A 16,408-nucleotide genomic window follows, 5' to 3' on the forward strand; every position below is an offset into this window, starting at 1 on the left:
GTGCTTCGAGGTTTCTGGTAGTTAGAATGACTCGGGGGTGTTGATTCATTTAAACTAACATAATCATCCTGCTGCAACCAGGTTTCTGTAAGGCAGAGTAAATCGATTTGTTGATCAATTATTAAGTCATGTACTAACAGAGACTTGGAGGAGAGAGACCTAATATTTAATAATCCACATTTCATTGTTTTACTCTTTGGTTCAGATGTGGATACTGTATTGTTCTTTCGTTGTGATTTTTTTATGTTTAAGTTGTTTATTGCTGGTTTTTAGTTTGTTTTTTGTCTGTTTGGGAGCTGACACAGTCTCAATGGAGATGGGTTTTTGGGGGGGTAGCAGGAGGAGAGAAGCTGCAGAGAGGCGTGTAAGACTGCAACTCTGCTTCCTGGTCCCAACTCTGGATAGTCATATTTTGGGGGGTTTAATGAATTTGTCCATATTTCTAGAAATGAGAGCTGCTCCATCCAAAGTGGGATGGATGCCGTCTCTCCTAACAAGACCAGGTTTCCTCCAGAAGGTTTGCCAATTATCTATGAAGCCCACATCGTTTCTGGGACACCACTCAGACAGCCAGCAATTTAAGGAGAACATGCGGCTAAACATGTCACTCCTGGTCTGATTGGGGAGGGGACCAGAGAAAACTACAGAGTCCGACATTGTTTTGGCAAAGTTACACACCGATTCAATATTGATTTTAGTGACCTCCGATTGGTGTAACCGGGTGTCATTACTGCCGACGTGAATTATGATCTTACTGTATTTACGTTTACCCTTAGCCAGCAGTTTTAAATTTCCTTCAATGTCGCCTGCTCTGGCCCCTGGAAGACAATTGACTATGGTTGCCGGTGTCTCTAGCTTCACATGTCTGAGAACAGAATCGCCAATTACCAGAGTTTGACTCCCGGCGGGTGTGTCGCCGAGTGGGGAAAAACGGTTAGACACATGAACAGGTTGGTGGTGTACCTGGGGCTTCAGTTTAAGACTATAAAACAATAAGACAAGGTACGACCTCTCCCCTGCTCCCAGAGTGCTCTGGAATGCACACAAAGTTTGCAGACTATTAAGGATCAAACCTCTACCAATCTAAAACTAATTATAAAACTCTAAGCATATATAAGTAGATATTTCTAAGCATAAATGACAATCAACAATACAAACCTAACAGCTATACAAATACAGGCCATTTACCATTTACCAAACAGTTAAAAACTCACCTTTTTAGAATTGCTTTTGGTTAATTTTTGTCTGTTTATGTTGTTTTATACTGACTCTATCAAAAGCCTTCTCAACATCTAGACATATGGCATCTAAGGCTGTAGGAATGTTATGTTTGTTGACTTAATTTATTATGTGCAATGTGTGTCTTATGCTGTCGACCCTTAATAAATCCTGTTTGGTCTTCATCTATCAGGTCACGGTGGAAGAGTTCCAATCTTCTGGTAACTACTGACATAAATAGTTTGTAGTTGACGTTTAAAATAGAGATCGGCCGATAGGATTCTCAGTACTCCTTATTCTTGGCCGCTTTTGGTAGGATCGACATTGCAGCCTCTTTCAATGAGGGTGGAGTTTTGGCCTTTTTAAGTGTCTAATTGAATGAATCCAGTAATAGTGGAGCTAGCGGTCCTTAAAAGATCTTGTACCATTTATTTGGGTAGCCATCGCACCCTGGACTTTTCTTTATCTTCAGTCTACTAATAGCCTTGGAAAGTTTTTCTTTAGTGATTGGTGAGGTTAAAGTGTCATTTTGAAAGGTTCCTACAGAGGGGAGGACTAATTTAGCTAAATAATCTATAATTTCTATCAGTTGGTTTAGTGAATCTTAGTTTCTTTTCCATCTCCTCAGTTGACAAGTTGGATTATTATTAAGAGTTACTTCCAAGTCTCCACTCCTGTCTCTGTGTTGCTGTTTTTCTAAAAGTCTCAATTGTTGTTCTAATTTAGTTTGCAATATTGTTTTCCTTTTATTTAGGTAGGACGTCCTTGATTTCAAGTTGCCCTTCATCACTGCCTTAACTGCATCTTTCACTATACGGGAAAATTGTCTCTCCCTGTCTCCCTGTCTGTCTAGGGTTGTTTCTCCCATAATGTAGGGTCTGGCAAGCTATAAAACTGCCTCCATCCTAACTGTCCAACATCTTTACTCCTGCTGCTGGTGCCGCTCCTCTGTTCTAATGAATTGAAGAGGCTGTGATGTCACGCGTGGAATAGGAATGGCCTTATATCATCTATATCATTTATCTTCACGTCTTTGAAACTCCCTCAGCCTTTCTTTTACTCTGCGCTGTGGAGGGTCGGTTTTGTCGCTGGGGGTGGGGCACCCATTGCCATCCCAGTATCTTGTGCAGGCGAGATACTGCAGTTTTTTCCTCCAACGGCGATGCCGGTGCCTCCGTGTTAATACCACTTACTTTTGCAGACTTTTGTTGTCCCTGTCACAATTGTTGTGAGACATATTCCTGTCATCAAAGTCAAAATTACTGTATTGTTTTTTTCTTGGTTCGTATTCTCAGTTTGAACATTTGATATGTTTTCTATGTCATATTATGAATAAAATATGGGTTTGTGAGATTGGCCAATTATTGCAATTGGTTTAATTTACATTTATTTACACTTTATTTATATACATGCAGCATACAACTTTTTGGGATCTGGGGTTATGACATTTTGTAAAGTTTTGTTTGATTTTCTTTTTTCTCATTTAGGGATAGGCTGAGATACTTATTACGACTGTTCTCCCACCCCTGATATTGTTTTAAAGGTTACGTATGTTAATATTAAATAAGCTCCTAATGAGTGCTAGACATTGTGCTCATGCATTGCTAAAACTGCTAAAAATGTTTCACAAGGCTTTTTATGATATTTCTGTACAGAGCTGGATGAAGTCTTTGAGGTGATTCATAGGTAATACAAAATGTTATTGTATTGCTTCCAGGTGTTGTCGCCTTCAGAGCAGAGTGGTTTGTCGCCTCCCTCTCCAGACTATCGGACAAAAGGCCAGAGTGATGAGAAAGAGCATTTTCACATCCTTCCTCAGCTGCAGGCCAAGAGGGCTGACTTTTTAACTGTCATGCTGACTGGTACTTTGCCTCAGAGGCGGAGTTTTGCCACACCAGATGAAGAAGTTCCAGAAACCCCAGGGCCAAAGGATGACGACGTTACAAAGAGTGAGTCCAACAGTGAGGTAAGTCAGAAGAGTACTGAACGTAGCCAGGATGCTGCGCCTTCAACACTGATGGCTGAGGACCAGAGGGGCCAGAAGGAGCATGCCTCTGCTGCTGATGCAGACCCAGACCTAGAGGATGCATCCAAAACCCTTGTCCTATTCTCCCCAGGAGATACTCGCAAGTCTCCTTCTGGTGGCGATCACGTTCTGGATGGTGAGTTGGCTACACCATGTGCTCTAACATCCCGTAATGACCGCCTTCTAGTTGGGGATGCAATACAGCCTGAACCTTCAGAGACTGGCCGTTTGTCCCCAGCTCTCAGGTCAGACCTGAGGCCTTCCACACCCATTGCTCCTGGTTCACCCCCCTTCACCAAAGTTGAGCGTACTTTCATTCATATTGCTGAGACATCACACCTCAATGTCATGTCTTCCAAGGAGGGTGACCGGGAAGTCTTTACCATCATGAATAAATCTGATATAGATGCTGACACCCATAAGAAGGTGGAGGGAGCACCAATGATAGAAGAGTATCGAAAGGACTCAGTGGAAGACCAAACTCAAACAGACAAATACCCCAAAACTGAGAATGGTCCATCTACTGAGCTGGCCCCGTCTTTGGAGCCTGTTCCAGAAGCAATGTCACCAACTGACGTACATAAAGATCGGTCACAGGAACTTACAAAACAACCACCACCAAGTGAAGACGCTGCCAAACTTCAGACAGCAGAATCAAAAGTACTCTCTGCCATCAAGCCCAGAATCCGAAGCCGAATTCCAGTCCTCATTTCTATGGAGGAGGATTCAGGCTCAGAGCAGTCCTTATCTCTCTCGGCTCGGGTCCGGCTTCAGCATCGGGCCAGGCAGCTGGACTTGGCCCATCTGCTAGTTCAGAAGCAACACACTCGCTGGATGAGGAGGAGAATGCTCTCTGGTACATCATCGTCGCTGTCGTCGGGGGACGATGAGCGTCGAAGGCCTTCGGAAACCTTGTCCACTGCAGGCTCAGAGGAAGACACGCATACATCAGATGAGTCCAGGTGGAGCTCTCGTCTTAAAACAACTGAAGAGCAAGGCTTCAAAGAGTGCAGGAGCAAGCTCCCCAGGCCAGTTACCCCCATAAAGCGGTCTTCAGGCGGGCTTGGTAGTGCTGCTCCTACTCCTACTCCTGGCTTAATTAATGGGTATGATTTAGTTTCTTTGTTATAGTGTACCCACAATAATTTAAGCAGTTTGATACATTTTTTATAGTAAAATACATTTTCAAAATTTTCTGTTCTCTCCACAGGAATCAGAAAATTGGACTAAGCACTCTAGTTACCCCCCCAAAATTCAGGCCTATTTCTCCTGGGTCCTCCTTGACATGTCCCCGTCCCTCAACTGTCCCTGCTCCATCTGGCAGCCCTCGAATGCCCTTGCGAGTCTTGTTTGGAACCAGACGCAGCCTTAGCTCATCCCACTGCAGGACTGACAGTCCCTCTCCTCAGAGAGTATGTCCATCTAGGCAGCCCCTCTCGGTACGAGCCCCAACTGTCCCCATGCTGCCACCCAGGACTACAACCACCATGCGACGCAGCGCCTCGCAAGAAGCCACCACACAGTCCTCTTCTACCACCATGCCTGCTAGGACCAGGCCAAAAACAGCCAGTACAGCTAAGGGGAAAGCAAATTCTAGAGAGAAGGTTGTGCTTGCTAGATAATACAAAGACACTTATCTCCAAGAATTTGTGAATAATCAGTTTTTGGACCAGCTATGCCTCAAAGGTTTTCACCTTATTCAATATTAGACTGTGATGCCACAATGACTTCTTTCAATTCATTTACTATATACATACATACATACATATTTTTTTTTCCAAGGACAGCTAATTGAACTGACTACCTGGGCTTCCATTTATCTTATTGTCATACAGGAGCATTACTGCCATGGTGCTATGGATACGTCTGCTGCTCCCTGGTTAGTCCCTAATGAAACTGCTGTCTGAAGCTGAGAATATTCCAACAAGTCCAGTTTCAGACACTTTCACCTAATACACTACTCCCGGCTTTCCGTGGCTATATTATTCTTGAACTGACAATATCCTATTTGGTTCACATTGCATGGTAAAGTATATCAGAGAAACATTGAATCTGTAGAGGAAACATAACATGTACAAAAATCTGTACCCCTTGCCTATTGGTTAAAGAAAAAAAAAAGAATAAATTGGACTTGTTTGAATACCCTTACTGTGATAATGTGAGACTCCTAACCTATATTCATTATGACTGCGGATAAAGTGAAGAGCTGAACGTGAACATATATCGCTCGAATGCTTGCCTACTCCTTATGGTGTGATAATGGGCATGCTTTAATCATTCTATTATATCTTGGTGTTTTTAGTTTGTTTATGCTTTGAATTGTACATAATAGAATCATTTCCCATAAAGACATCTTTATTTTTATCTTGCCAAGCAAAGTGTAAATGAAGTCTTTAATCTTTGGTTCCAATTTGTTGGCATTATGCCTGGGTTTTATGCATGAGAAAAACAGGGTTAAGCATGAGAAGAAGTTATACCTGCTTTAATTCTGTTGGCAATACAAGTCTGGACTGTGTATATGGGATTTCTGGGACTGAGGCGTGAAGTAAAGTTTTGATCATGTGGCAGAGAGTCTTGTCATTCTTTTCCCCCTGGTATCTGTAACTAACATTCAGAACTGACATATATCATCACAGTGGGGTGCAATGACTTTAACAGAAAGGCATGCAGAGATGATTTTTGCATAAATTATCAAAAGTAAAAGTAGTTCATCTGCAGAAAAATGTTCCCCATCTGTGTTAAGTGGATTAATGTTACTTTTGCAGAGTTTAAGACTGAGCTCATTTGAAAGACTGTTTAATTGAGTAGCATCATATCGATCCAGTGGCTGTCCTGTGAGGACCTCTGGAAAAAAAAAAGTGTATTAAAAGATTAGTAAGAAAAATATCGGCTGAATTAAATGGCTTAACTGTTAATACCTGCAGGGAGAATTCAAATATGAATGAAAACTTATCATGGTCAAGCCATTTAATTCAGCTGATTTTCTTGGGGGGGCAAAACAGTTAAATGTATTACATTCAGATATTCTATTAGATACAAATCTAAAAGTGCTGCTGAACCTGCACCTGGTCAACATGCATCTTTCATTATACTGGAAGTGGTTAGAGTCTCCATCATCATCAAAGTTTTCCTTGCTGATATACTAAAGCTATACTTTTCCACACATTTCCTCTACATCACACATGTTGCCCAAGGTGGTTAGCAAGGGGAAACTCCTTTGTTATCTCACAACCAGTCGCGGCTAATGACTAATCTCAGAGCAGTGAAAGCAGACCAGTGGCTGCTGGCCGTGCATGTTGATCTCCCATCAGTTTACAGTCGCAGACAAGCGGCTTATGAATCTGTTTTTCAACAGGTTCAGTACTGGACCCCCATGTTGCCTCCCCTCACACAGCGCCAATATTAAAACTTAAGAAGAACGGTAAGAAGACCTCCCTGCTTCCTGCGTGTCTGTGTTGAAAATAGCCTGCTGGGTGCATGTGTTAAGTGTAGATGTGTTGTTCTTCGATTCTGCAATATAATTATAACTTTGGAAATAAGTGCAAATCTCATATTGTTACAGTCGTAATGTCAATAAGACGATTCTTCATAGCTCACGCTTTAAAATACATAACTTGACCTCATGAAAGGTAATAATTCAATGATAAAAAAGGCATCCTTTAAATACAGCGGCACACTGTAAGGATAATTCTGACAATAAAGCCACTGTATTAACATGAATTTCCTTTCTCAAAATGTTCTGCTGATAACAGTTGAAAACATGACAACTTAATGTGGGAAAGCTGTGTTATTAACACAAAACACCTGTATTTGCAACACATTCACAGAGGATGAGACACAAATGCAGAACACAGATTCTGGTTAAAAAAAAGAAAGACAACCAGGCCACTAAACAGTGTACAGGGGTCATCAAATAGTAGTTCAATGATGAGAGATCACTGGAAAGAAATTAACATGATTCATTGGTATTTGGCGGTTAGTCTTCGATGGCCCTCAGCAGAACAGAACCCCAATGGTGATGGGGATTAGAGTAGGACCCCCGGAGTCTAGATGCTTGTGGTGGAGATGAAAATGGAGTGATGAGAGGTGGTGATGGAGAGGAGGTGAGTTGAACAAAGGAGAATGACAGATGCGCAGTGAGAGTTAAAGTACATGGTGTGAATGCTGATAGGCCTGAAGAAGGCCGTGAGAAAGATCATTGGACTAGACCGATGATGTCACAAACAACTTGACAGCATGGAAAAGTGGAAGTAATGTAAAGCTTAGATTTAGCCGGCAACACCTGGGAGCAGACAGATGTGAGACTATAGCTCTTCCTTATCCTTCAATTTACCATTTTACAATTGCTCGTTAAAATGACTGTAACTCCATCATTGTTTTTGCGAGAGAAAATGCAAACTGTTTCGAAAAGAAGAGGAGCTGAGCTTTACGGGGATATTTGGTGTATTGCAGTAGCACAAAGCATTCACAAGCTACTGCTGTCTGAACACAGAAAAATCAACTCCGCTGAGATTTTACTATGGATGCTTTGCACTACTGTAACTCCTCAACCATTTGGGCTAGAGAGAAATTTCAAATGGTTACTGAACGATGAGAAGACAAGATTTACGAAACTCTACAATGCACCATTGCACAAGCAGTGACAGTCTAAACATGGGTAAGAATTGATGACACATGGAGTACAGAGAGGCGGGTGTATAGAAGTGGCAAAGCCCAAAAACATCTGGGGGTTGAACTTATGCATATCTTCATTACAAAAGAACACTGAAACTGAAAAACACTGAAAAACTTAACAAAGGGTCACAGCTGAGTATATTTATTGAATTACCACCAATTACAAAAAAGGAAAAACTTGTAAAGGCAGCAAAGTAAACTGAGCAGAATACAGAAAGACAAGTTATTACAAAATAAATAAGGAAATGACTTCAACCTCTGCCTGAATTACTTAAATGTTTTATAAATTCAGTTCAGTTCAGTTCAATTTTATTTATACAGCGCCAAATCACAACAGTTGAGGCGCGCTATATTGTAAGATAGACCCTACAATAATACATACGGAGAGAAACTCAACAGAAAACCCTCACTAGGTTTTGGATAAAGTGTACACTCACAAACCTGCATTTGAAATGTTGGCTACCATAGCAGTATAGTATTGCAACATGGGATTTGGATCTTCTAACTAAAATATCAAAATAGGAACATAAATAGTGCCATCATTGCCAGACCTGGCCCACATCTGGTTGACATACACCCTGCCATGACACCAGTCAGTCAGAAGTGCCAGCTTGATGCCGGATCCGGACCAGACCGGTTTTCTATAAGCCTGGGCCACATAAACCAAACCATAATCGGCCCAGATAAGGCATGCCATCACATAAACAGTGCCATCTATGCCAGTCCTGGCCCACATCTGGATGACATACCACTTACCATGCCAGATGTCAGCCAGCAGTGCCGGCTTGATACCAGATCCTGTCTGTTATGTGGGTGAGTGGATCTAACATCTCAGGGTCACCTGATTCAGCCCTAACTATATGCTTTAGCAAAATGGAAAGTTTTAAGCCTAATCTCAAAAAGTCCGTCTGTCAATGTCTGTCTGCAAATTGGAAGCTGGTTGAACAGAAGAGGGGCCTGAAAGCTGAACACTCTGCCTCCCATTCTACTTTTACAAATCCACCAACATTTTGTCTTTAGATTAGATTGTCTTTTTGGGAATTCCTCAGTTTATTCTGCCCAGTTAGCTGGTCCATTACGCTTCCTTCCTTCCTTTTAGGTTATTTCACACGTATATTTGGCATTTTTGGCATCTCCATGTCAATGGACGAAATGTGATCCTGTAGTCTATAAAAACTTGAAACACAACAGTCAACAGTCAACTTCAATCCTGTCTTGAGATTGCTTATTGTTTTGTCCAGCATTGGTCCAAATTCTAAAGACACCTTTTTTTCTTTTTTTGCAAGGCTAATAATGAGTAAGGCTCATAAGTCCAACTCCAGGTCCAGCCTTGTCTACTGTAGAGGACTTGTTTTTGAGGACCTGCACTTTAGTGGAAAGCTTGTTTCCATCTAATCCAATTATCACTTTTTGAAGAAATTCACATGTGTATCGCAGGTTCTTAGTTTAAACTGTAGATCAAGCCAAACAGGACTTCACACCTATTTGGCACATTTTGCAGTACTGTGCATTCTTCAGTGATGATACTAGCATCTTCAGGCAGATCCATCTCATCTGCTGCCTCATGTCTCACAATGTAGATGCCCAATACTACTTTCTCCATTTGTCTCACAGCGCCAGAATCACTGCATGGCAGAAAGTGCACACACATTAACACGTATATCATTTGTAAATTGTTTCATTAATACTGCCAATTTATATTTTAGGTATAAGGTTGGTAATTATCTATATTTTCTCTTTTCAGTAAACCCTAAGAGATGACCAGAACCATCAAGGAATACACAGTTAGTAAGATTTAGTGTATATTAACACTCATAACTTGTTTGCACCACAGATCTCTTGTCTTATTGTGGTTCATGGAGAAAAAATTCCATGGTTTACTAGTGGAGAACAATGGCAGTATTAATAGCACACCGATAATATTTCCACCTCAACCATAACTCAAAAGTCCCATTTTCAGTATAAGCAATGCGGACAAGTTTTTAAAATAAAAAAATGCTGTGTAATTTATTTTTTTTAAACAGATTTTCTTTGTTAGTTGGGCTCCAACGGTGTTGCAACTTACCAAGAACTCTTTAATAAGGCATTCAGGATCTTCATTCAACTAGACGCATAATGCTTTGAGTATGTTGCCACACCTAACTTCAAGACCTGGATTCTGTTGAAGACGGTTTTTAGACTAATTCTTTTATTTACATTATCCTGTAAATGAACATAAATTCTCTGCAGAAGGCACATATTTTCTATATGGAACCTGTATAGCTATAACCTGTAATACTCTCGTCCTATTTCCAGGATCATTGTTGCATTTTTATTTTTAAATCAACATTCTGTGCAGAAGAAAAATGAAGCATCAAACGCTCCTTTTTAAGTCCACAGATCCTTAAGCTGAAACCCTGGAGTAAGAAAGTTTAGAACCACAGACATAATAGCTGCTACCCCTGGGACTTTACATTTTGTCAAGTAGACTAAAAGATATAAAGCCTGGTTATATCGAACTTGCTTCCTGGTTTACACCTCAGTGTCAAGACCTTAAACAATCACAAACTCATTCAACATGCATACCTTGTGCATGGTTGCCATGATCTGTCTGATACTGTGTCCTGCTGTCCCCCCATTCTTTTTAAACACCCTTAGTAGTTTGCTGGAGTAATGATCCAGTTGGACCAAAAAGATTTAGACGAGAGGACTGTGGTGATGCGGGTGAACTCTGCATTAACCTGAAAACACTTTTAGCCAAGTGTATCTCAGAGCAAGCTAAAATTGATGTTGATCAGCTATAACATATTCTACGTAAGAACATCTGGTTTTGGTTGGAAGTTTTCAGGTGCAGGGTCACTGACTTGCATGTTGTATGCTATGCAGAATGAGTATTGTAATATAAGCAGAACAAGCGCATAATTCCCACTTTTTTTATCAGAGTCAGAAGAATTACAGCTACACAATGAAGTCCACAGTTTTCAAATTTAAAGGATTATTCCTTATGCATAACCTATGAGAATAAAATACAAAAATGATATAACATTACTGCCGGAAAACAGAGCCGGCCATCTGTTCTTGAACTCTGCTGTGAAGGGCTTGCCTTCAATGACTTTGTGTCTCCTTTAGGCAAAGGTTTGTTCCATTTTATAGTTGATTAGCTCCTCTTCTTCTTCTCCACCTGTAATATGAGTGCTTGTCCTTTCTGTTCAAGGTTTTCTTTAGTTTCATCTGCTGGGTAATCAGGATATAAGTAACTTCTGCTTTCCTGGACTTTTTAACCTGGTTTGGTCTTTGACTTGTGGCACCTCGCTTTACAGAATTGATGCAGCCAATGTTCCTTAGTGTGTGGTAGTTTGCCATTTTGGACTTTAAACTTTTTTTCCATTGATAGAAGCCTGTCACTGTTCCTTGTTCAAGAATACCTGACCATGAGTCACATCATCAAACTCAGCACTTGAAGGATAAACTTTGTATTTTATCAATCAATTTCTGATGCCAGTTCATGAAATTGCCAGACAATGCAAAGTTCCTTCTAATCTTTTCGTTAAGGACCTCAACTGAATCAGGTATTCCAGTGGGCAGAATTCACTTTGATGCATTATCAACTCCAAGGACAACTCTCAGGACTGCCGGCATCTTGTGTTCACTCTGATAAAAAAAAAAAAGGACACATTTCTTAAGGAAACCGTTTTAATTATTACCAGTGTTGTATTGAGTTTAATTTTCTGAAATGAGAAAACCATTGCGTTTCTATAAGATCTAAAATTGTGTTGTATTTCTTGTATCTTTCCTCTCTTCCCTCTTTTTTCCCCTTCACTTTCCTTTCTGGCATTTCCCCCTCTGCTTTAAAATCAGGTTTATATGACAGCTAATAATAATAATATCATAATAATGATAAAAAATATTGGCATTGGCCAGTGGTACCCCTCTGCCTCCTAGATAAACCTTTAAATTTCAAATTAATTGCAAAATTCTATGTTGCTTTAGCAATTGCATTCATTAGATTTTCAGAAAAGTTGACCTCTGAAAACGTGAGAGAGGCTTTCAGTTAAAATGCAAGTTTTTTTCACACCAAAGCAGCTTACCCCCTTTTCTTTGTTCTGCAGCGAAATACTCTGATTTTACTTCTTACTCCCGAATGTCACAAAGCTGAGCTGTACAAAATCGATAGATTTGATTGGTTTTGCACAACAGTGTGAGATAGATTGAGCACCAGTTTCTACCAGGAGGCAAGTTAACTAAAATCCTATAAATCACACAAAATGTATGTTTCTTGCATGAAACAACAGATTCCAAACCTGGAAGTCATTAATATACAAACACAAGGAAATCCTTAAATCCTCACATGAAAAAAAAAAGGACTGTTTCACCCAAGGGCGTAGATTTGGTTTTGGCATTGGTGGGGACGGATGATTCAACCACCGAACCCCGCCCTGTTTCTTTTTTTTCCCTTTTTGTCTTTGCTTCTTGATAAAAAAAAGGAGAAATATACTTGCCTACATATGCTATTCTACATGCTTTTAAACCATTTAAAATCACAATTCATAATTTTATATGTGAATTATATAATGTTAAGTTACTATTAAACAAATGACTAAGTATTTTAGACTTTAGTTTACTTCAGCCATATTCCATATAAATCAGGTATCATACAAAAATAAAAATAGCTTCAAATACAGTCATGACAATAAAAGAATATGACTTTAAGGACTTAACAACATTACTTCAGTTATAGTGCACCAACATCTCTTATACATTAGCACTAAGTGAACACTGAATGACCTGGTGGTTTTTGTCCATAAAACTACTCATCTAAGATTACCACAAAGTAAAAGATCTCTCAGCAAAATTATGCAACATTTTAGGCACTATTGCCCCGATCAAATCAGTGAGCTGGGATTTTTTATTCTAAACATGAACTACTGTTACAGCAACAGACATGGACTACTGGTGGCCCACACAACAACTCAATGTCCACTATGTGAAGGAGCCAAACACATGCCTTCTCCTCTCGTTAACTGAGATGAACTGCTGGCATATTTGTTTTACAGCTATACTGTCCAGTCTCTCCTGGTGGACATGGCAACACGTTATTCATGGTTACATACAATTTTAGACAGATGTGGGCCAAAGCCTAGCACATACTTGCCAACATTGAGACCTCAGAATTAGGGAGATATTCAAAAGGGCTGTTGGTGGGGGGCAGTGTTGGGCAAGTTACTTTGAAATAGTAATTCAATTATAGTTACTAGTTACTTCTTCAAAAAAGTAACTGAGTTAGTAACTGAGTTACAATATTGTAAAAGTAATTAATTACTTGGAAAAGTAACTAATTACTAATTACTAAAAAAAATTAAAAAAAACAAAACAAAGAACGTTTGACCCTCTGGGGTCCAGGGTATAATTGGCCATTTTTTTACTACTCTTGATTTTCTCTCCACATTTTACCTTTAAAAACTATTTGCTTTGCCTTGTTTGGTATCATTCTTTTTAGCACAACCTCGCGTGCCTGAATTTACAGTTATGTTCTCATTTTGTCATACTGTATAACCAGAATTGATCTAAAATCAGACAAAAAACATAAAATCAGAGTAGAAAAAGTTATATTTTTACTGTAACAACCATAAACATGTTTAATGAATCATATTTCATAACTTCAAATGCAAATATTAATTGTCAATTTTAAAATCCTATGCACAAGTTTTGCAAATAACAAAGTTATTTGCATCATTTACCTTTTACCCTTTTTAAAATAACCATTTCAAACTATTTACAGAACAATCAGCTGTTCTTCAATAAGATGCCACACAAATTATTTGTGCCAGTCCAAAAAAAATCATTTCTGTCCACTATAAAGGAGAACATCACAGCCTGATACCTGCAGGTCTGACAGCAGCAGGTGTATCACTCCTGTTTCTACCTGGAGACAGCAGTCGCCTCATTGTTCTGACACACAACACAAAACTATCCACAACACTACACACTAACTACACAAGACAGCACATTAACTACACACTCCAAACACGCTAAACGTCACAAATCTCACATCTCAAAACTCGCTCTCTCTTTTCCTGCTCTCTCTCTCTCTTTCTCCCTCTCTCTCTCTTTCTCTCTCCGTCACTCCTAAAACTTTTTTTTGTTTTGTTTGTTTGCTCATAAGCAGAGAGTGCTTGCTAGCGCTAATGTGGTGAAACTATTGAGGAAAAAACGCCGCGTATATCTTGTTTATCATGACTCTGGTTTTACGTGGCCTATCAACACAGTTTAAAAACTGGCACCTTGTTGCTTTGTCTTTAAGTGGTCATGTGATTGACTTACCACGACTACTTTATTCTTCCTCATTCAAACAGCAGCACTCATGCGATTGTTTTACCCCCTGAGCTCCAGGTGTTGTGCTAGACCAGGGGTCGACAACCCGCGGCTCCGGAGCCGCATGCGGCTCTTTAGTCCTTATACTGCGGCTCCGCCTGGTTTGGGAAAATAAATTAGAAGTATTTAGCTGAAGTGTATTTTATTTATGTTAGTTCTTTTTAACTCGTAGTTCTAAATTGGAAGATTATTGTGATACTGAAATATAAAAATAAAATTATATTCTATTATTTTTTTCATCGCTCAAAATAAGAGTCACACTCGCGGAAGCCGGTATACCCGCCGAAACGCCGTGCATTTATCGAGACTTTCAACCCCAGGTAGGCCAATTATGGATCTTCGGATCCACATTATGTCAGCAGCTGTTCTCCACCGTGAACTATGTTAAAAGACAAACACCGTTCACGCCTGACAGATGACAGCTTACAGTCCTGCATAAACTGACTTCGTATAGCCCCGATTTGCGGACTCTGTGCGCAGAGGTTCAGGAGCAGAAGTCCCATTGTAAACAAATCACGGCAGACCCGACGATGTTTCCATGAGCATGCTTTTGAGCATCTCTTTATTGAGCACTTTTCACACACGGCTGCTGTACGCATACAGCCGGCTGTAGCTTTTCAGCTCACAGCCCAACATACACCACCAACAACACAACAGCACAGATAGCGCAGACGTAAAGGCAGCGAGGCGTGATTGCGGGTGTCGCTCAGGTGCGTCCGCCTCCCCTGCAGCAGCGCTGCAACCCACGCCCCGCCGCACGCATTAACCAGGTAAAATACATATTTAGGCAGAATTATATCTATTTTTCATTTTTCAGCAGCATAGTGCTTTTTTCCAATTATTTTTTAAGAGTCAGGTCAAGGCTCCAACAGCCCAAAGGAGATATAAGGGTGGCGGCTGACAACAGTTTTTGTTTGCTACATGGATCATTTTAGTTCAGCTGGGTGTCTTTCCTTTTGTTATATTTCTTTAAGAGTTCAAAATGTGTTGATTACATAAATATAATTTAATTTTCTCTGTAGCACTTCATGGATTTCATAAGCAGCACACCTTAGTTGTTCACACAAAGCATAAAGATAAAAAAACAATATATACAGTGTTATCTTCATTTTAGATGTCAAAAAGTATTTGCGGCTCCCAGTGTTTTCTTTTGCGTGGAAACCGGGTCCAAATGGCTCTTTGGTTGTAAAAGGTTGCAGACCCCTGTGCTAGACAGTGATCGTGATTACCGTCCGCGGGAGCGCGCAGCTGCTTAAAGCTGTAGCGTCCAGATTACTTACAGCTACTTCCGTGCAACTGATATAAGACAGGCTAAGCTGAACACAGCTCCAACCGTCTGTTTGTTGAAAAATAGTAACGGACCGCGTTTCCTTGTTAGTAACTGTAACGCCGTTGTAACGATAGGAATAGTAATTAGTTAGATTACTCGTTACTGAAAAAAGTAACGCCGTTACTTGTAACGCCGTTATTCCCATCACTGGTGGGGGGAGTGGTATACATATACATATATATACAAAAAAACTTGAATCTTACAGTGTTTATTTATCGGATAAAATAAGTTAAATGTCACCGTTATTATTGTCCGGCCAGAAACAAATTCAGAGGTTGTGTCCACCTGAGGACCTTGCCTTTGCGATCTAAGTGGGCCGGGTCCTCCTGAAATTCGGGATTCTCACGGAAAAATCGGAAGGGTTGGCATGTATGGCGTAGCATAGCCTGTAACGTTATTATGACGGACACATTTTATGAGTGAACTTCACTTTAAGTGACTTACAGGTTTCATTGAAAAATACTTTCTTATATCCACGTTCTTCCTTTGTGCTGCCATCCTCCTCTCCTCCTTTCAGGTCCTCGCAGTGTTGCCAACTCCTCAGTAAGGAAAATCGCTATTGGCTGTCCTAAAAGTCGCTAGAAGTCGCTAAATGACATCATCGCCTAATTTGCATAATTGGTCATGCTAATGTAAATGTAACCTACGTTGTTGGAGAGAGAAATAACATCATGGAAGAGACATAAAGTGAGTAAAAAACGTCCTAAATGCATTTAGAATTTATTTAGAACTACAAATTAAATTTCTTTTAGCAATTATTGTTTTGTTTTTTTTAATGTCACAATTCCAACCCTGCTCCTTTACCCGGG

At 40.1% G+C, this 16,408-nt stretch overlaps 1 protein-coding gene and 1 long non-coding RNA gene across 6 annotated transcripts in view; one reads left to right on the forward strand and one right to left on the reverse strand.

Moving 5' to 3' along the window:
- ttbk1a (tau tubulin kinase 1a) overlaps positions 1 to 5,806 on the forward strand; it is a 77,221-nt gene extending 71,415 nt beyond the window's left edge. For all 5 annotated transcript variants that reach the window (XM_019360449.2, XM_025908018.1, XM_025908019.1 and 2 more), the window contains 2 exons: positions 2,936 to 4,350; positions 4,455 to 5,806. In XM_019360449.2, the coding sequence (XP_019215994.2) occupies positions 2,936 to 4,350; positions 4,455 to 4,866 (1,827 nt within the window). In that variant the 3' untranslated portion in view covers positions 4,867 to 5,806. The remainder of the gene's footprint in view (positions 1 to 2,935; positions 4,351 to 4,454) is intronic.
- A 4,404-nt stretch (positions 5,807 to 10,210) lies between these two features.
- Positions 10,211 to 14,271, reverse strand: LOC112847124 (uncharacterized). Its single transcript, XR_003220485.1, has 2 exons — positions 14,219 to 14,271; positions 10,211 to 11,548 (listed from the first exon to the last, which is right to left on the reverse strand). It is a non-coding gene; the product is annotated as an uncharacterized LOC112847124 (long non-coding RNA).
- Between the last annotated feature and the right edge of the window lie 2,137 nt (positions 14,272 to 16,408).

Source organism: Oreochromis niloticus, linkage group LG6 (genome assembly GCF_001858045.2).
Source record: "Oreochromis niloticus isolate F11D_XX linkage group LG6, O_niloticus_UMD_NMBU, whole genome shotgun sequence".
In the NCBI taxonomy this organism is placed as follows: domain Eukaryota; kingdom Metazoa; phylum Chordata; class Actinopteri; order Cichliformes; family Cichlidae; genus Oreochromis; species Oreochromis niloticus.